This window comes from Eleutherodactylus coqui, chromosome 6 (assembly GCF_035609145.1).
Source record: "Eleutherodactylus coqui strain aEleCoq1 chromosome 6, aEleCoq1.hap1, whole genome shotgun sequence".
NCBI lineage: Eukaryota > Metazoa > Chordata > Amphibia > Anura > Eleutherodactylidae > Eleutherodactylus > Eleutherodactylus coqui.
Window position 1 is genome coordinate 124,611,307 of NC_089842.1, and position 25,710 is coordinate 124,637,016.

At 45.0% G+C, this 25,710-nt stretch overlaps 2 protein-coding genes across 2 annotated transcripts; one reads left to right on the top strand and one right to left on the bottom strand.

Annotated features, from left to right (window-relative positions):
* The first annotated feature begins 439 nt into the window (after positions 1-439).
* On the top strand, positions 440-16,249 carry DDX24 (DEAD-box helicase 24). Its single transcript, XM_066607508.1, has 9 exons — positions 440-560; positions 3,134-3,896; positions 6,774-7,187; positions 9,758-9,911; positions 10,754-11,269; positions 11,500-11,575; positions 12,483-12,671; positions 12,847-12,976; positions 14,526-16,249. Exons 2-9 carry the CDS (start codon positions 3,146-3,148, stop codon positions 14,762-14,764), a joined length of 2,469 nt encoding a protein of 822 aa, XP_066463605.1. The 5' UTR covers positions 440-560; positions 3,134-3,145; the 3' UTR covers positions 14,765-16,249.
* Positions 16,250-18,106: 1,857 nt separating this feature from the next.
* On the bottom strand, positions 18,107-25,375 carry OTUB2 (OTU deubiquitinase, ubiquitin aldehyde binding 2). Its single transcript, XM_066607509.1, has 6 exons — positions 25,322-25,375; positions 22,972-23,058; positions 22,631-22,749; positions 22,469-22,553; positions 19,826-20,020; positions 18,107-19,311 (listed from the first exon to the last, which is right to left on the bottom strand). The coding sequence occupies exons 1-6, from the start codon at positions 25,322-25,324 to the stop codon at positions 19,105-19,107; spliced, it is 696 nt and encodes a 231-aa protein (XP_066463606.1). The 5' UTR covers positions 25,325-25,375; the 3' UTR covers positions 18,107-19,104.
* Between the last annotated feature and the right edge of the window lie 335 nt (positions 25,376-25,710).

Consider the following 25,710-nt stretch of genomic DNA (forward strand, 5'->3'; position numbering starts at 1 on the left):
TAAGTAATATATGTACAGTGACTCCACCAGCAGAATACTGAGTGCAGCTCTGGAGTATAATACAGGATGTAACTCAGATGTAATACACAGTGACTCCACCAGCAGAATACTGAGTGCAGCTTTGGAGTATAATACAGAATGATTCAGGATCAGTCCAGGATAAGTAAGGTAATGTAAATCCACCAGCAGAACGTGGTGCAGTTCCCTTTAAGTGCCCCTCAGACGTTTATAACGTTGATGTATTAGTGGAAATCCCCTTAATGTAAAAGTAGACTGTGGCCCCCACATAATAACTAGGTGTCACATAGAGAACGCCTCGTACGTGATGCACCAAACCTCGGGACATTCGCCATCCACGAGGGGCGCCGCAAACAGAAGCAGCGCGTTCCGCAGCGTGTTAAGAATGTTTCTTGTCAATAAAGTTAGTTCTGCCTCAGTTAATGACGTCACGCTGTAATGGCGGCTTCCATGTGAGCAGCGTGTGCGACGCATCAGCTGTAGATCTGACTTCCGTGTAACCTGGTGTCCGAGCTTCATCCAGTCCTAGCTCCCATCGGAGGGTATGAATACTGGCTAGACAGCCGTTCGGGGGGGCACGTATATGTAATGGTCTGTGAGGTGGAAGAACCGTCAGCAACGATATATATGAGATTGCTGATGTGGAGAGGCATGGGCTGCCTGTATGTATACATAGAACATAGTGGTATACTCGGTCTCTTCCTCCACTGCAGCGATCCCATGATATAACTAAGCATTGTCACATAATTGTGCCATTATGTTGGTATGGATGAACCATGCTGTGGCCCAATCATGTCAGACCCAGAATCCAACAGATAGCCCTGGTGGTGACTTATCTCCAGGGAAAGCAAAAGGCTCAGGTGTTGAAAGGCAGTGTCTCCTCCATGATCATCTGCTGGGGAGAGTCTGGAGACCCCCATAAACATCAGTCAGCTGGCCCCACTGACATTGTTGGGTTCATCCGACATTTATCTAATGTATGTGGGGGTCTTTAAGAAGCGGCCATACACCCGGCAGAGTAGCTATAATAATCTTTATTTGTATAGCGCCAACATATTCCGCAGCGCTTACAAAGACGGGGAATACAGAAAGACAGAAATTACAGAACCACGGTTATGTATAGTAATCAGTTAATGAAAACAGTAGGGGTGCGGGTCCTGCTCCAACAAGCTTACATACTACAAGTAATGGGGTGATACAGAAGGTAAAGGGGCTGGAGATGTGCACGGTGTGGCGAGGTGGAGAGTGAGCGATGCTATACACATAGACAATGGTTAGACATTTAGCTGTGTGACGGCAGAATCGGTATGACTGCAGGGGCCGTTGGTGGTTGGCAGGGATTGCAGTCAGTAGGTCAGGGAGCATGTTATCACGCGGCGTACAGAGGGGTTTGTTTAGGGTATGCGGTAGGCCTCCCTAAAGAGGTGCGTTTTTAGAGCACGCCTGAAGTTCTGCGAGTCCTGGATTGCCCGGGTAACCTTTGGTAGTGCGTTCCAGAGGACCGGTGCTGCTCTGGAGAAGTCTTGGAGGCGGGAATGAGAATTTCGAATTAGAGGGGCGCGCAGTCTAGTTTTGTTAGCAGAGCGGAGAGCCCGGGCTGGTTGATGGATTGAGATGAGGGAGGCAATATAGGGGGGCGCTGCACTGTGGAGGGCTTTGTGGATGACTGTAGTGAATTTAAATTGAATTCTGTATTTGACGGGCAGCCAGTGCAGTGACCGGCACAGGGCAGAGGCGTCCGAGTAGCGGCTGGACAGGAAGATGAGCCTGGCTGCCGCATTCAGGATGGATTGGAGGGGGTAGAGTCTGGTGCAGGGGAGGCCGATCAGCAACGAGTTGCAATAATTGAGCATTTTTAGCATGTCTACGGGGAGAAAAGAATGGATTCTAGCAATGTTCTTGAGGTGCACCTGGCATGTTCGGGCCAGAGATTGGATGTAGGGGGTAAAGTAGAGATCCGGGTCGAATATAACCACAAGGCAGCGGGCGTGCTGTCTGGGAGTTATGGTGGCGCCACACACTGAGATGGAGACGTCAGGATGAGGTCGGTTAGTGCAGGGTGGAAATGCCAGTAGGTCAGTTTTGGAGAAGTTTAGTTTTAGGTAGAGCTTATCAGTAGATGTCGCCTAAATGGCTGCTCCATCATAAGGGTGGGCAAAATTTAGATATTTTTCCACATTAATAACCCATGTGGTTGTGTCAGGTCTCAATTTAGGAGAAAGCATAATTAAAATAAAAATGGAGTAAGGTGTCTGATCTTACAGCCTGTTCGTTGGATAAAGAGAATTTGTGCTGCTTTCTAAGGCCGGCTGCACACGACCGGATTTGGATTGCGGAATCTGTGATCGTCACTCACACAGAAAATCTGCATTCCGCGTCCATTTGCAAGAATAGAACGCTCGCATGTCCGCTCACACAAACAGATTGCGATTTCCGCCTTCAGGAATAAAATTGCAGCATGTTCTATTTTGGTTTGGCTTCCCTGTGGACGGCTTCCATTGAAGTCAATGAAAGTCGTCCCACCTGCGTCCCTTCCTTAGTTGAGATTGAGGAAAGGTCGCGGATTCCACGTCATCTCTTAGCGACGGCGCGGGAAAAGCAGGGATTTTAAAAGGAGGGGGGGGGGGGGGGATCTGTATTTCGAGCCGAAATACATGTATGCATGGACCGAGTCGGACTCCACTGCGTGCTCCCATTCATGTGCCAGCAGCCTAACAGACTTTGTTTCAGTTTCTTCAGTTTTCAAGATCATTGCTTTCTGTCAGTGAATAGAAAGGTTATTTACATCTAGAGGCTGAGACCCTGCCTTGACCTAATCCTTCCCATAGCTGCCGACCTCTTCTAAAGTATAAGTGCAGGTGATCTGTATCTGTTTGGAATTCAGACCGTTAAGCCCACAGAAGAATATCTAGACTGGATACAAGTGTAACAAAGCATTAGATCAGGAGGAGTTAGTTTTTTGTTTTGCTTTTTTTCCTCACAAGAAGGTTTCCATTCACTAATAAGAAGCAGAGGTATCGGGGAATCTCTAGTCGTTTAGTGTTATCCAGCAGTTTTTTGACTAAACCTAGTTTGCCACAGCATATATTTCATTTAGTGTCTTGTGTATTTCCAGGTTTGGGGGAAAATGAAACCACAGAAGATAAAGAAAGGCAGACGAGCTCAATCTACACTACAGAGGAAAGGCATAAAAATAACCGGAAAATGGAAGCCGATCACACTGGACCCCAGTCTTTTCGCAGAAGGGAAGATGGATGAAATCATCTGCTTTGAGGAACTTTCAGATTATAAATTAGTCAAGACATCCAAGCAGTTGGACAAAGAAGGACGGAAACGGAAACTTGGTGCAGATGAGGAGGAGGAGGAGTCTGAGGAAGAGGTTACCAGGAGCAAGAAAAGCAAAAGACGCAAGAAAAAAATGAAGGCCAAGAAAAGAGAAGAATCTGAAGATGAGATGGAGGAAATTTTTCTTGGCAATAAGGCAGAGGAAGAAGAAGAGGAGGAGGGAGAGCAGGAGGCGCTTGAGTTGACGGCGCCTAATGAAGAAAAGGTTGAAGCTGGAGAAGAAGAGTTGACTCCTCAGCCAGTGAAAAAAAAGAGAAAAAGGAAGAAAAAGCAAAAGGTTAAAGGGATGAAGACGCAAGCTAAAACCACAACTAGCAAACCAACAAAAAAGACAAAGAATTGGGCAGCGGGGGTGTTAGCCGGTGTGGCGGGTAAAAATGTTGATGTTTCAGCTTGGAAGGACCTCTATGTTCCACCTCCAGTTCTCCAAGCTCTGAGCTCTTTAGGGTTTTCTAGCCCTACCCCAATCCAAGCTCTAGCTCTGCCTTCTGCCATCCGTGACAAGATGGATGTCTTAGGTGCTGCAGAGACAGGTGGGTGTACAAGACGCATAACTTTTCTAAGAACGTTTTCAAGATCTCTGTTTGCTGTCAGTCAATGGAAACATTTGTATTTACTTAACTTTAGAGAGTAGTAGCCAATAGATGTGATACAATTGTATCCGGTACAGGTAACCCTTTGTCTATTCTGGATACACATCAGTTCTTCCTGTTTTATACAATGTAACTGTCTGGGTTCAGGGGGTAAGGCTACAGGGAAGCGTTAACTGGCTGGCTGAAAACCCATGCTGATCTGAAAGTTTACTGCAACTCAGCGCAGTTTTAAAATTGTATTATTTTTTTGAATCAACCAATTAAGCTTTATTAGTAACAAGACAAAGCAGGTTTTATGTACATTGTACAAGATCAAAAATAAAAGTTAAGTAATACCCCTATATATTAAAGGGGTTGTCCCGCGCCGAAACGGGTTTTTTTTTTTTTCAACAGCCCCCCCGTTCGGCGCGAGACAACCCCGATGCAGGGGTTAAAAATAAAAACCGCACAGTGCTTACCTGAATCCCAGCGCTCCGGTGACTTCTTACTTACCTGCTGAAGATGGCCGCCGGGATCTTCTCCCTCGGTGGACCGCAGGGCTTCTGTGCGGTCCATTGCCGATTCCAGCCTCCTGATTGGCTGGAATCGGCACGTGACGGGGCCGAGCTACAAGGAGCCGCTCTCCGGCACGAGCGGCCCCATTCAGCAAAGAAGAAGACCCGGACTGCGCAAGCGCGTCTAATCTGGCGATTAGACGCTGAAAATTAGACGGCACCATGGAAACGAGGACGCTAGCAACGGAACAGGTAAGTGAATAACTTCTGAATGGCTCATAATTAATGCACAATGTACATTACAAAGTGCATTAATATGGCCATACAGAAGTGTATAGACCCACTTGCTTTCGCGGGACAACCCCTTTAACACAAGTGTTTCTCTTAAGGCCCAATGTCCACAGGCGGATCTGACTTGTGGAAGATCCTCAAATCAAGCCACCAATAGGGAAGCATGGGTATCCGCACATGAATTAAGGTATGCGGATTAGTTTTGCGGACCTTTAGGGTGCGTTCACACGAACGTATATCGGCTCAGTTTTCACGCCGAGCCGATATACGTTGTCCTCATGTGCAGGGGGGGAGGCTGGAAGAGCCCAGGAGCAGAAACTCAGCTCCCGCCCCCTCTCTGCCTCCTCTCCAGCCCTCTGCACTTTTTGCAATAGGGAGAGGCGGAACGGGGGCGGGGCTAATTCCCGGAACTTAGCCCTGCCCCCGTTCCGCCTCCTCTCATTGCAAATAGTGCAGAGGGGCGGAGAGGAGGCAGAGAGGGGGCGGGAGCTCAGTTCCTGCTCCTTGGCTCTTCCAGCCTCCCCCCCCTGCACATGAGGACAACGTATATCGGCTCGGCGTGAAAACCGAGCCGATATATGTTCGTGTGAATGCACCCTAAGGTCCAGAAAACAAGTTGCAGCATGCTCTATTTCAGTGCGGTTCCCACATGTGTGGCTTCCATTGAACTCAATGAAAGCCGTCTGATCTGCAGCCCGTCCGCAATTGAATTGCAGATTCCGCGGGAAAGCAGGAATCTTTTAAAAAAACAAACAAAATAAAACTCCGCTATGCATGTGCGGCGGCTGGCACTTCCGCACACATCCACAGTGAAGAAAATAGAAGATCCGGATGGGTAAGCCGTGCCCTCAGCCACGGGCAGGGTTGGATCTCGATGCGGGCTCCCACATGCGGAATCCGATCCGCCCATGGACATTGGTCCTAAAGGAATTGCAGAATATACTATCCATAAACTTCTGTTTGCTGCAAATGCCTCAGTTTGTAGGAGTGATGTAATAACCTCAAGTGCCAAAATCCAGATATGTAATAACCAAATTCCATCTAAACAAGAAAAGCAAATGTGCACACATTAACTATCCTGCATACATGGGCAAACTGAGTCCTACAGATACTATGAATTGTAAAAAAAACCTTGCCTGGCACAGCACCCGGACACCATCCAGTACACTGTCCGATATACACAGCACGTTGACATGTCCTACTTCTCGTCCACACAGGAATAGGACATGCTGTGAAAAAATGCCCATGTTTATAGCCCCCTAGACTATATGTGGCCACGTGCTGTCCGGGGTATTACACTTACAGCAGACGGACCCAAAATACAGCAGTGTGCATCTAACCGTAATGTGAGGAAGGGGCATGGTTCTGGCATCTGTTCTGGTGAAGATAAAAGGGGCGGTTTCTGTGCTGCTACAGCCAGTTTTTGTGTGGAAGCACATTTACTGTGGTCCTACGCCCCAAGAGGAATGGAGGCCATTGACCAAGCCTGTTCCTGGCAGTCATTTTCTGTGCAGAATAGTGTCTCTATTAGAAATGCATGTGCATGTCATGAGTCTGATTCGTCGAGATGCAGACGTGTTGTAGGGCAGAGCTGGAAGGGGGTACCCACTTTGTCATTCAGAAACTTAAAAGGGTTATCTAGGAACATAGTTTTGTTCAAAAACTACTTCAACCTGCAGTAGTAAAATAACAGCTCATGCTCGCCCTTCCACGCCACTGCTGGAGCTCCGATCACCCTGGAGGCCTTCAGAAGGCAATGGGCTGCCATGTCATTCGCATGCCACCATGCAATCTCATGAAGGGACTGTTTGGGACCCCAAACTCTGGGGTATTTAAATGCCGCTATCAGGATTTACAGTGGCATTTAAAGGGCTTACAGCTGCAGTCGGCAAGCACACTGATCACGGCTGTTGCAGACGGCTGTCGGCGACGCTGGAGGATGTATATGTATGTCCTTTAGATTCAAGGGGTTAAACTTCTCTGATCACTTACTTTGCACAGTGGTTCATGTTGGTTTTATCTTTGACTTCAGGAAGTGGTAAGACTCTGGCCTTCGCCATCCCTATGATCCACAATATACTGGAATGGAGGAAAGCCCCTCAACATGCAGCTTCCAGAGAAGAGGAGGAGTGCAGTGACCAGAAGGCAGCGGACAAGGAGATGGATAAGGCTGCTGATCTGGATAAAGATGCGAGCGAGGAAGATGAGGCACAAGATGATGATAATGAGGAGGAGGAGGCAGAAGATGATGGGGATGATGAGGATTTTTCCACCATAGGCTGTGTGAAGGTTGTAAAAGACGTCGATATTAATTTTAACTCTGCTCCAATGGAAGCCATCCCCCAGTGCGACATAAAAAGGCCTCTGCTTGGACTGGTGGTGACTCCGACTAGAGAATTGGCTGTACAGGTTAAACATCACATTGATGCCGTGGCCCAGTTTACTGGTGAGATCCAAATCCTTATATTTTTACGTTCTCCACACATGATCCTATCTTCAGTTCTACAGATTCTCTGCTCGAACCTGCTATGACTTATTTCCCGTCTTTTAACCCCTTCCCGCTCCATGACGTACCGGTACGTCATGGGAGCCTGGTACTTCACGCAAAATGACGTACCGGTACGTCATCGGGATAGCGCGAGATCATGACTGACCTCGCGCATACCGCAGCGGGAGCCGGCGTCCCGCTGTTAACCCCTTCCCTACCGCGATCTAAGTAGATCGCAGCAGGGAAAGAGTTCACAGAGGGAGCGCGGCTCCCTCTGTGTCTCCGTCCGGCTCTCGCGATGTCATCGCGAGAGCCCCGCCTGTCACCATGGCAACAGGACGCCAGACACTGGCGTCCTGTATTGCCTATGATTGCTGTATAAGCGATAAGGCATGGCAGAGCAGTAGCTCTGCCATGCCTTATGACAGCGATCATCGGTACAGTGATGTAAGTCCCTCAGAGGGACTCAAATACTGTAAAAAAAAAAGAAAAATGTAAAACCCTTTTTTTATGCTTTTTCTAATATTAGCATAAAAAAGGTAAAAAAAAATTAAAACCCCACATATTGGGTATTGACGCGTCCATAACGACGTGTACAAAAAGCTGAACTCTCTTTTTATTTTGTACAACAAAAAGCGTAAAAAAAACCGCTAAAAAACAGGCAAAATGCTAATTTTTTGCGTTTTGCCTCACAAAAAATGCAATAAAAGTGATCAAAAAAGCCGTACATTCCCCAATAAAAACTACAGCCGTCTTGCAAAAAATAAGCCCTCATAGAGCTCTGTACATAGAAAAATAAAAAAGTTACAGGACTTTGAATGCAGCTATAGAGAAAAAAAAAGATTTCCAAAAAAAAAGGCTTTTTATTGCAAAAAAAAGTGTAAAAACCTAAACAAATATAAGAATTTTGGTATCGTTGTAACCGTACCGACCCGCAGAAAAAATTTAGTGTGTCATTTATGCTGCATGATTAACGCTGTAAAAAAATAATCTATGGCAGAATTGATGCGTTTTCTCTCCCTGTTATCATAAAAATAATAAGTTTTACGATATTGTCTATGTACCCAAAAGTGGCACCAATTAAAACTACAGCTCGCCACGCAAAAAACAAGCCCTTATACGGCCGCATCGACGGAAAAATAAAAAAGTTATGGCTTTTGAAAAATGGAGATGGAAAAATACCAAAAATCGCTTGGTCCTCAACGCCAAAATAGGCCATGTCATTAAGGGGTTAAAGGCTTAAACATGCCCTTAAAGGGGAAGCACACCAATTAGTCATTTTCTTACATAGTGGAGTTCTCCGATTGCTAACATAACACTTTGACTTGTTCAACACAATAAAGATTCATTCAAGTTAATACATTTAGTGAGTGGTTCTATATTATGATTGAAATTGGCGATGGAAGAGGCTTACAGATTCCAATCATCACATGTTCAAAATACCTTAAAAAGGGGAACCTCAGCCAAAACAATTCTTCATTTACCAAAGGAACACTTAGACATCCACAAAATCCTTTGTGTTGAGTCTTAAAACGACCCTCCCTGGCTTTGAGAAACAAAGATGGCTGCACCAGCTTCTCTGACTACCTGATGCACACTGTTCATAGTATGCATCATCCTTTGTATAACCAGTGCTGCCACGTGAGCCATGTTAACCAGTCAGAGCAGCATGTAGTGTCTTAAGACTACCAATGCATGCTATGCACATCGTGAATGGGGTAGTCAGAAGTGCTAGTGTAGCCAGCTTTTTTCTCCAGGCCCGGAGGTCGCTTTAAATTTGTTCTCCTCTGTCCTAGTATTTTAGGTTGTATCCAGCAGTTTCTGGCTTTGGCTTACAATTCCCAGCCATTGTTACAAGACTTGTTTAAAAAGTCTGACGTTGACTTGCAGAAATGCTGCCTACCAATAGGTGGCACTGCAGAGATATTGTTCTATCTTCCATTTGCATATTTCCCAGAGGAGTATGGATGGCCTTATAAGTTTCTTCACACCTTCTACATGTTCTCCTTAAGGAGAAACAATTCCCTTCTGGACCTTAGATTTCCTTGAAATATAAAAGACTGAGTGACTACCAACAGGGCCACTCACAGGGGTTGTCGCCCTGCTTTCCAAGGCCACTGAATACTTATTCAGTGATAGGAGTGCTATGAGATATATCAATATACACTTATGCGGCTGTGCCTTTCAAGATCCTAGGTAAGTTGTTGGCTGCAGGATTCACAACCGTATTGGTTGCCCAGCTTTCCCAGAAACCTCTATAGACATGGCTGAAAGGGCAGCTCATCTAGTTTCCTTGGGATCCAGAATTGTGTATCCACCTTGTCATGCTGTAGGAGCAGGGAGGTCTACATAATTTAGGATTACATTGAAATTCAAGAGTCTAATGCGTGTGGTATGGGAACTGTAACTTCAGCCATATTGATAGCTACCCAGCTGTCCCTACCGTGGGTGAATTGAGAGGAGTTCTGGGCTTGCCTCTAGTGAGAATTTAGGATGTGTTTGTGTAAAATGGTATCTTTTCCTTCCAGGGATAAAGACGGCTATAGTGGTCGGAGGGATGGCCCCACAGAAGCAAGAGCGAATGTTAAACCGCAGACCGGAGATTGTCATTGCAACACCAGGGCGCTTGTGGGAAATGATTAAAGAGAAACACCCACATCTATGTAACCTGCGGCAGCTCCGGTAAGTGACGGGGGCACAGGACAGCGGGACGAGTTCTATACCATGATGAGTCCCAGGTCATATCTGTATATAGTAATGAATGTTAGGAGCTTACTGAGTTCTCCCTATTGTCACCCAGACCCCATCTATTCAATGAGCACATTTCTTTAAAATTGAAGTGAAAAACAACCCCAGTTTATATCTGATTTTAAAAAAAGCTGAGTGACAGCCAATATGGACACCATTAGTTTCCATCCAGCTTTCCCAGATTTCCGAAGGACACATCTTCCATACTATGCAATAATGCACTAATACTATGTTTCCACTTAGCAAATCTGCCTGGTTACAGTATACAATTAATCTAACTAAGCTCCCACAGCGGTAACCACCCAACTCTTCTAGACCCCTGAATAGCAAATAGGCCTAATTTATTCAGTGCTTATAGCCACTACTATATATTTATAAGACTCGGATGTAGCATTCAGGACTCCAAGAATGCTGGGTGGAAAACCCTATGGAGAACTGTTATAATCAATTACGTTGTAATTGATAATGATTAGCTTTATGTCCCATTGCTCCCCCCTGGGCTCTACCACCCAGCTTTTTGGAATACTGAGTAGCACATATGCCTTATCCTGCAGTCAGGGAGATATATTGCTGTATATTGAGGCAGATTCCTTATTGGGGCATCTAGGAAGGTTGGGCGACATGACACTTGCCATATGGGTTTGTCGCCCAGATTTTCCAAATGTGAGTTCTTAGGAAAGCTAGGTGAAGACTAATACTAGTAACTACTAGGACATTTCCCAGAAGGATTGGGACCTGGTTGGAAGTGAATAATATAAGTTGTCTTGGTGCTGCAGGTGCCTGGTCATCGATGAAGCAGACAGGATGGTGGAGAAGGGTCACTATATTGAGCTGTCCCAGCTGTTGGAGATGCTGAGCGACTCGCTATACAACCCCCAGAGACAGACCTTTGTATTTTCCGCCACCCTGACCCTGATCCACCAAGCCCCCAGCCGCCTGCTGCAGAAGAAGCACTTCAAGAAGATGGATAAGGAAGGGAAGCTGGAGAGTCTGATGGACAAGATCGGCCTGAAGGGGAAGCCCAAGGTGATCGATCTGACCAGGAAACAGGCCACGGTGGAGACGCTGACCGAGACCAGGATCCACTGCACTGCTGATGAGAAGGACTTCTACCTCTACTACTTCCTGCTGCAGTACCCAGGCCGCACTATGGTGTTTGCCAACAGCATCGACTGCATTAAGAGGCTGACGTCCCTCCTTACCATCATGGAGTGTAACCCACTGCCTCTCCATGCCAACATGCACCAGAAACAGCGGCTTAAAAACCTGGAAAGATTCGCCGACCGGGAGAGGTGACATTTCTCATTTGAAATATTTAACTTTTATAGTGGTAGTGAAAGGTACATTCAGGAAGAAGGAATGTTTCAGGGATGTACTGATCTTTGTGGGGGGTGGAAGACAGTTGTGTAGTGAAAGGAGGAGCGTTCCCAGCAATACAAAGTATTTTAGTATATAGTGTGCTGATATGGAATGCTACATAGTGGATTGATAACTAGAATCTTCTCCTCTGTTCCATTTACAGCTGTGTTCTCCTCACCACTGATGTTGCTGCCCGAGGTTTGGATATTCCCAACATCCAGCATGTCCTGCATTACCAGGTATAGATGGACCCTAAACTCAATTCTCTAAAGTATTTAAAGGCTAAGGTCCCCTTTTGGGGGAAGGGGGTGCAGAATTCCTTCCTGACCCCAGATGTGGCGATCAGCCATTGCCCTGGATCTAGTCTGTCCTGCTACATATTGCTGTGTACATGTATGCAATGGTAGGGGGTCTTATCATTTAAGGGTAGATAGAAAAATACATTTTTTTTTTAAAGTTCGAAAAAGCTGCCAAACTATATAAATTCAGTATTGACTTAATCATACTATCCTGTAGAATGAATTTAACATATTATCTATACCGCACAGTGAACGCAGTTTAAAAAAAAAACGCACCAGAATTGTAGATTTTGTTAATCTACTCTAGAAAAAGGGAGGAAATGATCAAAATATTATATATTCCCAAAAATAACATCAGTGAAGACTAAAGTTTATCCTGCAAAAAAAAGTCCTCGTAGAGCTCCATCAATGGGGAAAAAGTGTTTTTAGTGTACAAAAATAGCAAAATATATTTAAAAAAATACTGTATAGGCTTGGTATCACCGTACTGACACACAAAGTGTTAACATTATTTATTCTACCTGCTGAACTCCATTAAAATTAAATCTCAAAAACTGTACTAGAATCCACCCCCACCAATTGCCCTAAAAAAAAAACAAAAAAAACTCTACATTATATGTATCCCAGAATGTTGCCAGTAACACAACTTGTCCGGCAAAAAACAAGCCCTCGTACGCCAATAATGAAAAATTAAATTGTTATGGCTCTAAAAAACTGAAAAATAAGTTGGTCATTAAGGCGCAAACAGGCCTTGGTTCTAAAGGGTAAATCTAGTGTTTAGGTCTAGTTGTGGAGATCTGGTTTGTGTCCTTATCATAGTTGGGTTTTGATATAATGTCCTTTGCAGGTTCCAAGGACATCGGAAACCTATGTGCACCGCAGTGGCAGGACGGCTCGAGCCTCCAGCGATGGCCTTAGTTTGCTTCTGATTGGACCAGATGATGTGATTAATTACAGGAGAATCTTCAGGACTCTGGAAAAGAATGATGAGCTCCCAATATTCCCGGTGGAGGCAAAATGTATGATTGGAATTAAGGTAAGGGGTATGTAATGTGCAATCCAGCCACTGGAGGGCAACGTGGCACGGTATAATATATGCCTTGTACCAGTGGGTTCCAGCCTTATAACAAGTGAGATCAAAAGTGATCAAGTGGATTTCAGACCATGTTGTTCTTCACTTGTGAAAGCGGCTCGATCTCCTCTCTTGCTAGGAACGCGTCAGTTTGGCCAGACAGATTGAGAAGATGGAGTATTTTAACAGTAAAGCAAAACAGCAGAACTCCTGGATCCAGCAGGTGGCAGAGGCCCTCGAAGTAGAACTGGATGACGACGACTTAATAGGTACAAAACCATGTAATTCACTGAACGGAGTAACATCCAGAGCTGCATCTACATCTGAAACATTGCCTGCACTTCTTGTAGGTGAAACATAAAATAAGTGAGGGGCATTTGTCCAAAAATATACAAGTCTTATGATACAGAACTAATGCATTTGCTTCTGTTTTCATGTCTACAAGATGATATTTATCCCCTCTCAATCATGGATATGGGTGTATGTTCTAACTTCACATACCCCCTGCAGTTAGGACGTCTACAGCCATCCACAGCATATGCCGTATAAGGAGCGGGCTTGGGAGCCGAACCTGCTCCATACACAGTTGGTGTTGGCTGTCTGATACCATCCCCTTCCCCCGTGGAAAAGCCACAATTGGAGATTGCCCCAGTGCGATAAGATTGCAGTTGTGCCATGGCAACCTAGGGCCCTTTGAAGGTCGCCAGGGCTGCCACTATTGTTTGCCTATTAAAGACTTGCCTGTGGCATACAGTATAGTGCAATAACATTTTTTTTTTTCCCTCATTTTTCCTTTGGCTTTTTTTGGGGTCCCAACAGAGGACTGGAACTTGCGATCTGACAGACACACTACCTGTTTGGTATGCATTCAGAAGAGCCCAGACTGCCATGGCAGCTTAACAGCACTTTGCAATCGCATTGCAGGGGGCCATTTGGGCCCCACAAACTTTGATCGGGGGATTTAAATGCCACTGTTTGAACTGACAGCTGCGTTTAGAGGGTAACGGGTATGATCAGCATTAAGACTGATAGTGGCTAATGCTGGCAGATGTTAGCTGTAAGAAACAGCAGGTACCCACATTGTATGGGGCAGGATTGGCTCCCTATCCCCTTCCATACAAACTCCAAATGCATAGACAATTCGTAGCTAATGCAAAATGATTGCTCAAAACTGTTAGTTTCTGACAAATTTTGAGCCATCATCTGTGTGTGTAAATGGACCTTTCAATCTCTTGCACTATTTATTTTGCCCCATGTGTGCACGGCTGAAAGACGAAGATCCTTAACAGCGCACAACCCCCTTTTTGAACTTATTAAAATAGTTTTTCTATAGCGAACCTCTCCATTACAACACTCAGGACCCCTTCACACAGTAATGGACAACCATAGTGGCCAAATCCACATCTAAATGCTGTGGATTTTCCTGTAGTTTTGTAGCCGGTGTGCTGAGGGATTTACCCCTTGTGTTTCAAGGTTTGAATACTGCAGCATAAATGGGCACACTGCGGATTTAGAATCTGTGGTGGTTTTCTAAACCTCTGAGGATTTGCTGCAGACTTCCCTAGCATAGGGAGATGTTAGAAATGTCCTTTGCACGGCTTGTACTGTATGTGCTGTGAATTTGCACAGGAATTCTGCAGCATTTCATGATTTGTGGAAGCCACCTTTCAGTTGGTTTCTTATAGTTGCCTGGAGCATCACTTGTGGGCTAAATAACCTGAACTCCAGAATACATGTTACTGGTACTAATACATTGTAGCAAATATCAGGCTAGGGAAGAGAATTTGTGACAAGTAACGATGTTCTGCTCATTACTAGGAGGGAAGCGGGATGAACAAGAGGACCTGCAGAAACAGAAAGCCTTGAAGATGATGAAGAAACAGCTGAAGAGACTCTTGTCGCAGCCCATATTCAGGAATGTCATGAAAACAAAGTACCCAACCCAGAGTGGCCGGCTGCCCCTGCCCAGTATACCCCTCAGCACGGCAGAGAGCGCCCTGCACACCCTCTCTACATTCAAGTCAAAGAAAAACCAGAGAAAACACAAAGCCCAATAAAGAATATTCCCAATGCTGAGAAACTTTTATAACAACTTCACTTGGGGGCTTTGACCCCTAGGTGGTGCTGTTCTGAATTTGGTGCATCCTTCTTCTCTAGTTCCGAGGGGTACAAAATTTGGTTTGTGCTTTGGAGGCAGGATTCGGTCTAGCATTTTTATGATGTAAGAATATGAATGGAAAAGAACGTTGGATACATTTTGTATCTGTTTTTAGAGTTTCTTTCACTGAGATCGTAGTTAATGAGATGATACTAATTTCATGGTGTTTATCAGTGTAATTGACCTCAAAGGAAAAAAGAAAAAGCTTGCTGCATCTGTTTTATTGCCAAACTCATTCAGTGGTATTCTTTGTGATCATACAAGGAGACAGACCAAGAAGCTACAATGGTGTCCTGCTACCCAGTAACACATTCATATTGCAGGATCTGAACAATCAGGGGGTTAATAAATTGAAGTGTTATATGTGTGGGTTGGATCCATTGTTTATATGGGTCTGGTGTTGTAAAGAGACTCTGTCACTAGGAGAAGTCTGTATAAACGCTCTGCACGGACGCCACCGACCTTGGTGGTGATGCCAGCGCTCGTGCAGTCATTTACCCAACTGTCAGCCCAAAGGGATGTTAATGTGGAGGAAGAAAAGCGAGTTGACAGACTAAAGCCCCATGTACACGGGTCGGTATCCGCTCAAACGATCTCTTTTCAGCGATAATTGTTGCATGTAAATGCAACATCATTTGCTTTGCGGATGAACGATTTTGTGTTGAGTTTAAAATCCATCCTTCAGCCAGAGAGCTGATGTGGACCGCCCGCTGTGATTCTGCACGGGAGCGCTGATAACATTGTATGCAGCTGGCAGCTCTGAGGCAGAACAAAGGGGCTGTATGCAGATAACAGACCACCTTTATCTGCATACAGCAAAGGGAGGCTGATTTACATGCAAAGGAAGCTAATAAGCTACTAATGGACATTAGTGCTTATTAGCAGCTTATGCAAAATGATCGCTTAAAACAGTCATTCTCCCTATATTTTGAGCCATCATATTTGCGTGTAAATAGGGCTTAAGTGGAGTGAGGGAAAAAAAAATACAATCTTTGGGTGGGGGCTTGTTTCTACAGTATACACAGATGACATGACTTTATTTCTATAGGTCAGTATGCTTACTACAATACTAAATGTATCTTTTGTATAAAATATATAAATTTTTTTTTTTTTTTTTTAAATTTTAAAGATGACCTTTGGGAAAAAACTTTTCTGCCGCCATCTTCTGACAGTCATAACTACTCTTTGTCGACTAAGTTTGAGGTTCTGTTTTTTGCATGATGTCCTGTAGTTTGTATTAGTACTATTTTGCAGTACATATGACTTTTATTGATCGCTTCTCATTATGTTTTTTCCCCCCTTGGATACAGGGTGACCATAATTCTGCTGGCTTGTTTTTCTTCTGACAATGTGCCCTGTACTGTATAAATAATGCGTTACTATATCGATCTGGCTTTTATGGACGCAGTGATACCAAATACCAGTGTTTTGGGTTTTTGTGCTTAGATTTTTATTATATTCTATAAAAGGGTTGTTTTTACTTAATTTAGTTTTATCCTTGATCACTCCTGCAATATGATGTAATACCATGATATTACATTATACTGCTAGCTGACAGGCAATCTATCGCCATGGTAAACCGAACAGCAGCATGCAATACCATCACCGTTCAGGGCACTTAAATGCTGCTGTCAGAATTGGTGGCTTTTAAAGAGTTAACAGCCACGAATAGCAGCAGCGCCAACCACAGCTGTTGCCGGCGGGTGTCAGCAGTAAGAAAAAGTCCGCACCTGTACTGTATGGAGCAGGATCAACTCTCCCTCCACACAAACCCTGAACATTCATGATGTAACTGTACATCATGGAGCATTAAGGGCCCTTTCATACTGGTGGAAAGTTTGCACCGTGCTGCAGCAGAACTTGTTGCTGTGGAATTCTGCTTCACATTCTGCTGAGCTACCTGTGGATTTTGGTGCAGAATTATAGGCTCATTTAAGCCATTTTATTCTGCATCAAAATTTACACAGAGCCATGCAGAATTTACCACGAAGTCTGGTGTGGGATGTGGAGAGACGCTTAAAAGGGTTTTATTTTTTTTAATAGTTTCTGGCATGGGGATCCTAATAAAAGAAAATCATAAATTTAGGTATAGTCAAGCCAAATGTCTTGTAGTTAGCCACCACTGTAGCAAGAAGTACAAGACTGAATAAATGTCTCAGCTGGTTACACTCCTCTGTGCCACATCAAAACCTGCACGCTCCCATAGGTATTTGCCATTATCTAGGCCAGCATCTGCAGTAGATTATAGTAAATGTGGCAGGAGTAAACGCTCCAAAAGTTGCAGTTTTGACACATGGACCATGCTAGAATGTGCCTGGCTCAATGAGACCTTCTACTGCCCCCTCTGGAAAGAAATGGGGTCTGCACCAGTAGCTACATCAGACTGGCATTGCTTGGAGCTTCACCCAACTACTCAAGGAAAAAGTCACGTTTAAAGCAGCAAAAAAACACAGACCACATCATAACTGCAGGTCAAGAGAAAATGCAATACAATGGGGGTTTTTTGTGGTAGTTTTTTCTCGTCATGGCCTGCTTTTCAGTTCATTGTGGGGTTTCTTTCCTTCAAAAAGCAGCATCCTTTAAGCTGGGGTCACACGGGGCGTAAATCCTGGGGAATGTCCGCAGTGGGACCGCACGGAAATTCAGCTTCACAACCCGCACTGTTCGGCGCAGGTTTGACGCGACTTGTCCACCTGTAGTCTGCTGCAGGAATCTCTCCCCATAGTGAGTAGAGAGCCCGCAACAGCAATGGTGATACAAGGGCATGCTGCAGATTTGAATTCCGCGCTGTATGTCAGTTTCTATGCGGCTTGGCCAGAGCAGACTACCCGCAGCATGCTGCTTAGGCTCAGGTTTGCCGCAAGTCTACACAGAAGTTTTCCGTCAATTCCGTCTCTCCCCCGAGAACCCACCCTTAGGGTTTGCAATTAGAGATGAGCGAGCGTACTCGGAAAAGCACTACTCGCTCGAGTAATTTGCTTTATCCGAGTATCGCTGTGCTCGTCCCTGAAGATTCGGGTGCCGGCCCGGAGCGGGGAGCTGCAGGGGAGAGCGGGGAGGAACAGAGGTAAGATCTTTCTCTCCCTCTCTCCCGCCCGCTCTCCCCTGCTCCCCGCTGCGACTCACCTGTCAGCCGCAGCGGCACCCAAATCTTCAGGGACGAGCACAGCGATACTCGGATAAAGCAAATTACTCGAGCGAGTAGTGCTTTTCCGAGTACGCTCGCTCATCTCTATTTGCAATCTTTTTTTCCTCCCCATAGACTTTTCTGTAGAAGAAATAGGCCAGTAAAGAAAGTGTATGCCTGACACCATAGAAAAGACATGGAAATCCTGGCACTTAGTACAAGCCTTAAAGAATGCCTGAAGTAAAACCTCATGTCCACGGCCGTATTTACCACTGTTTGGTCTGCCAGCATAGATGCCATGTACCACACTGTTTCATAGCGGGGTTGTGTATAAAAACAACACCCATACACAATGTTCTGCGTATGGACAGGGTTGCATATGCGTTGCTGCCTATACAAATGTACAGGGCTCACACTGCATAGTAGGCAAAGGAATGGAGCAGGCTGCGATCTATTTCTCATGCGTGTCTATACACACATGTGCATGGATCATTGAAAGCCTATTGCCTCCATTCACATGCCTGTGCATGACATGCGTAATACGCTTTAAAAAAAAAAAAAAAAAAAGAAACGGCTCTCGCAGACTAGCAAACCCCATCCATCATTGTGTTTTCCGGGCGCTGTCTGTTCTGTTTTAGCGCACTTCATCACAATGATGTATAGGGTGCATTAAAAAGCCCTGTACAACGCTGTGATATGCATTCAAAAATGCCACTCAAAATCTTATTGATTTTCAGCTGCATTTTCTGAATATATGTGTGAGAGTGGTGTAAGTCTGAAGAATCGCACCCATTGACATACTGCTTATCATGAGAAGTTACCTTTGGCAAGTGGGATATCAATCAAGGAAGAGTGAAGATGATTACAGCCCGGGAACCATGACTACTCCCCACTGCAGCCACGCCCAGATGACCATTACTGAGTGCTGTTACCAATTCTCCCCTGTGGTAAAACTGCCCACCACAACCGGGCATGGCTACAATGGTAATTGCAGGTATTATAGTACTGTCAGTATTTAGCAAAACTTCAGCTAGGTCCCTTTAAGAGCCCCCATTGCAGCTACGTGCAGCAGTCTGGTGCAGCAGTCTGGTGCAGCTGTTCCAGTGTTGGGCTCACATCTCTTCCTTCCTGTATAGCAGAGTATAATGGTTCTGTTTGTACAGCATATACACATATGGGCTGGATCCCTCCGGGAAGATGTGCTCGTTGATTGCTCTATCCATGGAGTCCACATATTCCAGTTTTAGTGGTATATCCAGTGCTTGGGTTAGAGCAGCGATCTGGATGTGGTCACATACTGATGTCATGGGTTCCACGTTCTAGAAGTAACAGAGCGTGAGAGTCAGAGACCAGGAGACAATAGAGTAAGGCAGATTTTTTTTCCCATAAGCTTTCAGCAGTGATGTCCAGAAAAGTTATTGTTGGTGAATAGTCAAAGTATTTGGCCAGTAGGGGGCACTGTTTCATTAAGTTATGAACAAAAGGATACTAGTTATAGGGTATAGATGATTATAGAAAATTTTACAAAGTATAAGTAAACTTTCTGAGGGTATAATTGGATTGGAATTTTCCATTGATTGGACAAATTCTGCCTGCAGATATGCGCCGGAAACCATAGCAGAAAGCTGTGGTTTTTAGAGGCAAAAATCACCGAAAATTCTGCAGCAATTCTGTCATGTGAATATGCCCCAATATAAATGAGCCCCAATGTGTCTGCTGATTGGTGGGGTGCTGTATTCACACCTTCCTGATATGGATTACTATGTGGCCTTCTCTGATGTGTGGTTATCACAGGGCATAATATAGATACGTGTAGCAGGCTGTACACCTTACCTGAGCACAGAAGTCCTCAACACGTTTTGCATCCTCTATGAATGGCTGGTAGAAGTCGGCCCTGCTCCGCAGGAAGGCAGAAGTGAGGAGTCTCAGGTAACGGACAGCACTGTCAGAGACTTCATGGTGGTTGAACGCTCTCAGGAGGTTATGTATAGACCCGTCGGTCTCCGCCACATCTACAAGTCTGAGAAACTGAGATAGTTCAGCTCCAAGAACATTTCACACTGAGTATTCTCTACACTATCCCAGACACGAATTTACATTTAGACCAATGTTTCCCAACAGCTCATGTTTTCAGGATTTCCTCAGTATTGCACAGGTGATGTAATTATTGTCAGTGCCTCAGACATTGCCACAGGTGTTCTTACTATAGGAGATCCTCAAATCATGGCCGGTCGTGAGGACTGGAGCTTGGGAAACACTGATCTAGACCTCAGCTAAAAAATGGTGCAATTGCCTCCCAATATATGATGCTGTAGAGTACTAGCAGCACCAAATGTTTTATTCTTTCACTAAAAGGGAGGGGCTATACAATATTGCGGTATATGGAATAATGTATATTTGCTGTGCCTACCGTACATGACAAGACTATAGAGCAGTCGTCTTGACTCTTCCCCTGCTGTCGGACAACATGGCAGTCTGTAGCTGCACAATATGACCCATCTGATAGGGCTGAATATGGCTGATGTAAATGGGTTTTCAAATCTTATATCAATGTAGATTGTGAAGTTTTGTTTCAGTTTCTTTTCAGGGTGTCTGCTTGCTGTCAGAGAATGGGAACATTCTTGTTTACATCCAGAGACTGAAGACTCTTCTTGGCTTCAAGTCTGTTTACACAGCACAACTATCGTGCGCAAAACTGTTAGGCCCAATGCCCACAGACGGATTTTTGCTGCTGAATTTGTTTCCAGACCCCCGCCGTGAATTCCGCAGCAGTGTCCGTCCATAGACATGCACTGTTAAAAGATTCTTCACTGCCCACGAGCGGAAATCAACTGCAATTTTCCGCTCGCGTGGGAGAATCGCAGCATGTTCTATTTGGTGCGGGGGGGGGGGGGAGAGAAGAAGAGGGGAAAGAAGAAGAGGGGAAAGAAGAAGAGGGGAAAGAAGAAGAGGGGAAAGAAGAAGAGGGGAAAGAAGAAGAGGGGAAAGAAGAAGAGGGGAAAGAAGAAGAGGGGAAAGAAGGAATCGCACGGACAGCTTCCATTGCAGCCAATGGAAGCTGTCTGTCACGCGGCACTTCACCCGTGAGCACTGCAGAAGTATCGCAGGAATCCTGCCCCACACTGCTTGCCGGCGAGAGCCACTCCCGGCGGAACTGGACAAGGCAGTCGGAATCTAACCCAGCCGTGGGCATCAGGCCTTAGATTGAGTGGTTTTCATGATAATTATTAGGCATAAATGTGTGCAGGGACTGAATGATCAGTGATAAATTGTTAGATTAGATCTTCAAAAATCGTTTGCTGCACATCCCTTGGTATACATAGGCATCATAACAATTTGCTGAATAGAAAACAGTGACAAAAGGGTTGACTAGAGGCGCGTTCATTGTCCAATGAACTATTGAAAATACCTAATTTTTGTTTAGTGTAAAGCCCCAAGGTGATTGCTCAAAATTTATTCAAAAGATAGGATGATTCCCAGTTTGAGTAATCATTTTGCATAAGCTGCTAATGGGCACTAATGCCATTAGTAGCTTATTAGTTTCATTTGCATGTAAATGAGCCTCCCTTCCCTGTATGCAAATAACAGCGAGTGATCCGTTATCTGCATACAGCTCCACTGTTCTCCCGCGGAACTGCAGCTGAATACAATGTTATCAACGCTCCCGCCGAACGATGGATTTTAAATTCAACAAAAAATCATCGATCAGACAAAAAGACATAGTTTGAGCGGTAATCTTTGCGTGTTATTGGGGCTTTAGGCCTCATTCAAATGAGCGCTGTTTTAGCCCAATATAGGCTCGTGAAAAGATCGCAGCTATACTGCACTAAAGATCGCATGAATGGGCGATTTCCAGCTTTTTTTAATTAGCTGTGATATTGCCCGTTCACACGATCGGAGGTGCACATTATCCAGCTCCCATAGGAGTCTATGGAAAGCACGCACCAAAGAGAGGTCAGGTCCTATCTTTTCATGCACTACGGACCTCAGATGCGAGCTTTGCAGTCGCATGTCCTATCTGCGAGTATTTAGTGAGTCTAAAATTCATTCATCTGAATCCTTCTATAGGAAACCATTGGTTCTAATAGAATCGCTTTCTTTACGCATCTCTAATGCACTAAAACAGCGCTAGTGTGAACAAGGCTTAAGGCCTCTTTCACACATCTGAGATAATCGTGCAAGATTTGTGCATAGGGAGACGCATGAATATGAACCCCATTCTTTTAAATGGAGTCCTATACATGAGCGTTGCAATGCGGGAAAAAAAATTGCAGCATGTCCTATATTTGTTTTCAATTGGGGCTGAAAAAATTATTGCACATCGTGTGAGGTTCACGTAAGGTTTTCCATTGAAAACAATGGGGAACACTTACCGATCCTGCAGCGCCAGTGCCTTCTACTACCCATGTCAGCTATTATGACACAATGTTATAGTATTCAATAAAAAGTATTCTAATCCTTCAGGGTCGGACTTACTGTGTCGTAATAATGTCCAAATACATCTTCAGGGAATCCTGCAGCGAGGAGGTCATATCTGCTCTGTGTGACACGATCTCTTAACCTGGGAAGAATAGCAAATAAATAAGTATGGACCACAGCTCCATCCACGTTGTCAGTAAGTAACAGCAGCCCACTTACCGGATCAGGTCCTGAGGTTTACCAAGTAAAGATTCCAGGAAAGCAAAGCCCAGACCCCTGTAGAAACAGCTGCCGTCAGCGCATATCCACCGCACAGCGCAATAATGGTCCTGCAGACCCTGAGAAGAGAGAGACAGCACAGACTGAACTGCTGTGGGACTATAATGCACAGCATGCCCTAACACTTACAGGTAGAGAGTATTATAACTTGCACTCTCTCTAATAAATCATTTTTACAAGCTACACACTTATTAGGAAGTATCACAAAATTTCTGATCAGCTGCATAGTACCCGACATGCTACCGGTCAACACCGCAGAGTATGGTAAAAATTAACCCTACCTTCAACTTCTGTTGATATGATGGCTCATTGCCATGTTCTTCTATGTACCGAGCAATATCATACTTGTCAGATACCAAATCATATGCCTAAGAGAATCAGAATATCAGACTATTAACTTTCCAGTGCAAAGGAGCCATTAAGATGCTATGAAATAGGTATTACATGTACAGGTTCTCAGCCTCTAGGTGTAGGCAAGACTGCATCCACTCACTGGCAGCAAGCAGAGTGCTTGAAAATAGTGACGAAAAGAAACAATGTATATTGGAAAGTTGCAGAATATTTGCTTATACAATGTTTAATATTTACTTAACATGGAAATATGCAATACATATCCCAGCATAACAAACAAACAAGACACTTCCCAATGATGTCCATATACTGGTGCAGAGGCAAAAACACAAGCAAGCTATTGTGACTGGTTGGCAGTTTGCTTGGGTTTTCACCTTTGCACCAAAGGGGGATCTCAGTGTGATCAGAGCACTTAGTAGAAGAAAAGTGAGTGGGTTTCTAGTGCGATCTGTATTGTGTACTGCCTCATGTCCACAGGGAAAATCAGGCCCGCGCGGATTTCTGCTGCGGATGTACTATAATTGTCTTTTTTTTTTCATGCGGGAGATCAATTGCGATATGAGCACTATGAGCTCCCGCACGTATGATCCGCAATAAAATGAAGCATGTCGCGGTTTTTTTTCCACGCGTGTGAAATCCACAAATCACTGAAAATACCATCCGCAGCTATTTAATTACCTGCAGGTGGTCAATGTTTTCCTATGGGATGCGGATTTGCGGGTTTTTTTCACACACCGATTTGCTAAATATAATTACCCAGTGGCCTTAGAGTGGTTCACATGGAGCAGAATTGCCATGGCGGGTCCGCACGGAAATTCCGCTGCATTTACAGTAGCAGCAAAGTGGAAGAGATTTTGAAAATCTCATCCACAAGTTGCAGAAATAACCCGCACAAACCCATGCAGAAATTGACTTGCGGCGAGGAATTCAAGTCAGCAACATGTCAATTTTAGTGCCGTCTCCGCTGCAAAATTGAGAGGGTGTGAATTCTGCACCGGAATTCGGGAAACCCGGGAAACCCGGGAAACCCGCTTCAAGACCCACACTAAATAGTGCAGGTTTGGAGGCAGGCATTCGGCAGCTGATCTGCAGTTGAATTGCTGCTGCAGACATTCTGCTGGATATCAGCCCCATGTGTACCTAGCATTACATATAGATCCTGGCACATATGGAACTGTTCAGCCGTGGAGCTTCCCCTTTCATGCTCCCCAAATGGAGCTGGAAAGTGGAATCCCCAGCGCAGGTGTGAAACTACCCTTAGCATAATTCAGTGTGCTAAAATGAACATTAAGGCCATCTTCGCACACAGCATTTACAAGAAGTCTGCTTTATATGGTGCAGAAACCGTATGGTGCACTTTTCAAAAAAGCTGCAGAGTCAAAATCCACAATATGCTCATTTATGCAGCAGATTCAGTCCTTGAAATCCAGGGGTTAAAATCTGCTGCAGATCTCCTACAAAAGCCGTGGCCAAATCTGCATCATTTAGGTACAGTGAATACGCTGTATCTGAAGCTGCCCTTAGGCAGGGGTCACACAGGGCGGATTTGCCGCGGTTCTGCCGCAGCAGATCCGCCCGCGGCCGCTAATCTCGGGATTAGCCAGCCATGTGGACGAGGTTTCCCCGAAACCTCGTCCACACGGGACGGCTAATCCGCTGCGGTAAATCCGGTTGAAACCGCGGCTGCGCAGCCGTGGTTTCAAAAGAAGCAGCAAGTCTGTTTACAGTCGTTTTTTTGTTTATTTATGTTACGGCCGCGCTCTCCTCTATGGGAGAGCCGGCCGCAACGAAAAAGCATGCGGCCGGACCGCTTCAAAGCCGCCGCGGCTTAAACCGCGGCGGTTCTCCCGGCGGAAATCTCGCGGTTTTTGCTGCGGCCAAACCGCGAGATTTCCAACGAAAATCCGCCCCGTGTGAACCCAGCCTTAGAGTTCGCTACATGGTCATCTCAACAGCTACAACTCCATTACCAGATTTGTGTTGAAACAATACAAGTGACACAAATCACAACATAATAGCAATACAATGTAACAAAGATTAGATTCTCGTCCTCTGCTGCCACTGACTGATACCGGAGAATGATAGCTCTACACAGTCAATACAGAATAAGAAAACCTGCAATTTGTGGCTAGTGTAGAACTACTCCTCCCAGCATATGCTTAGAGTCTACAGCTTTCAGGAAATGCTGGGACTTCTTGTTTATGACTGCTAGAGCGCCCACTGATATAACAATGTGACATATTATATCTGTAGTCAATAAGAGTTTCAGCTTGCACCAACCATGTCTCATCTACTCCTTCTTCCTGCAAAGCCAGCACTGCACTCCCAGGCTCCACCCACATTGATAAGCCACCTCCCCATCCTCCGCCTCCTGTATGTGATGTCATCAAGTCCTAAGTCTACCCTGTAGGAAAGAACCACACAAGGCACTCAGATGAGAAGTGTGACTGCAGCCATGTACAGTTTATCATTCAGGCTGATGATGAAACCTCTCCTGCTCTTTATTAGGTAACTGTTGGGAAACTACAACACCCAGCGTGCCCTCACGGTCGCTGCTTGTCCGGGCATTCTGGGAGTTGTTTACCAACAGATGAAGAGACAAAATTTGGAAACTACTGGAGTAAACTTTCCCTGAAAAGGGATGGAACCAAAATCTAAAGGGGTCCTTT

Coding starts and splice junctions, on each gene's coding strand:
- OTUB2 (XM_066607509.1), bottom strand. Junction 22,750..22,971: donor CATATCAACAGAAGTTGAAG/GTAGGGTTAATT, acceptor CTCTCTTCTCAG/GGTCTGCAGGACCATTATTG. Junction 19,312..19,825: donor TTGAGGACTTCTGTGCTCAG/GTAAGGTGTACA, acceptor TGTTACTTCTAG/AACGTGGAACCCATGACATC.
- DDX24 (XM_066607508.1), top strand. CDS start 3,146: ATGAAACCACAGAAGATAAAGAAAGGCAGACGAGCTCAATCTACACTA. Junction 11,270..11,499: donor AGATTCGCCGACCGGGAGAG/GTGACATTTCTC, acceptor TTCCATTTACAG/CTGTGTTCTCCTCACCACTG. Junction 11,576..12,482: donor AGCATGTCCTGCATTACCAG/GTATAGATGGAC, acceptor TGTCCTTTGCAG/GTTCCAAGGACATCGGAAAC.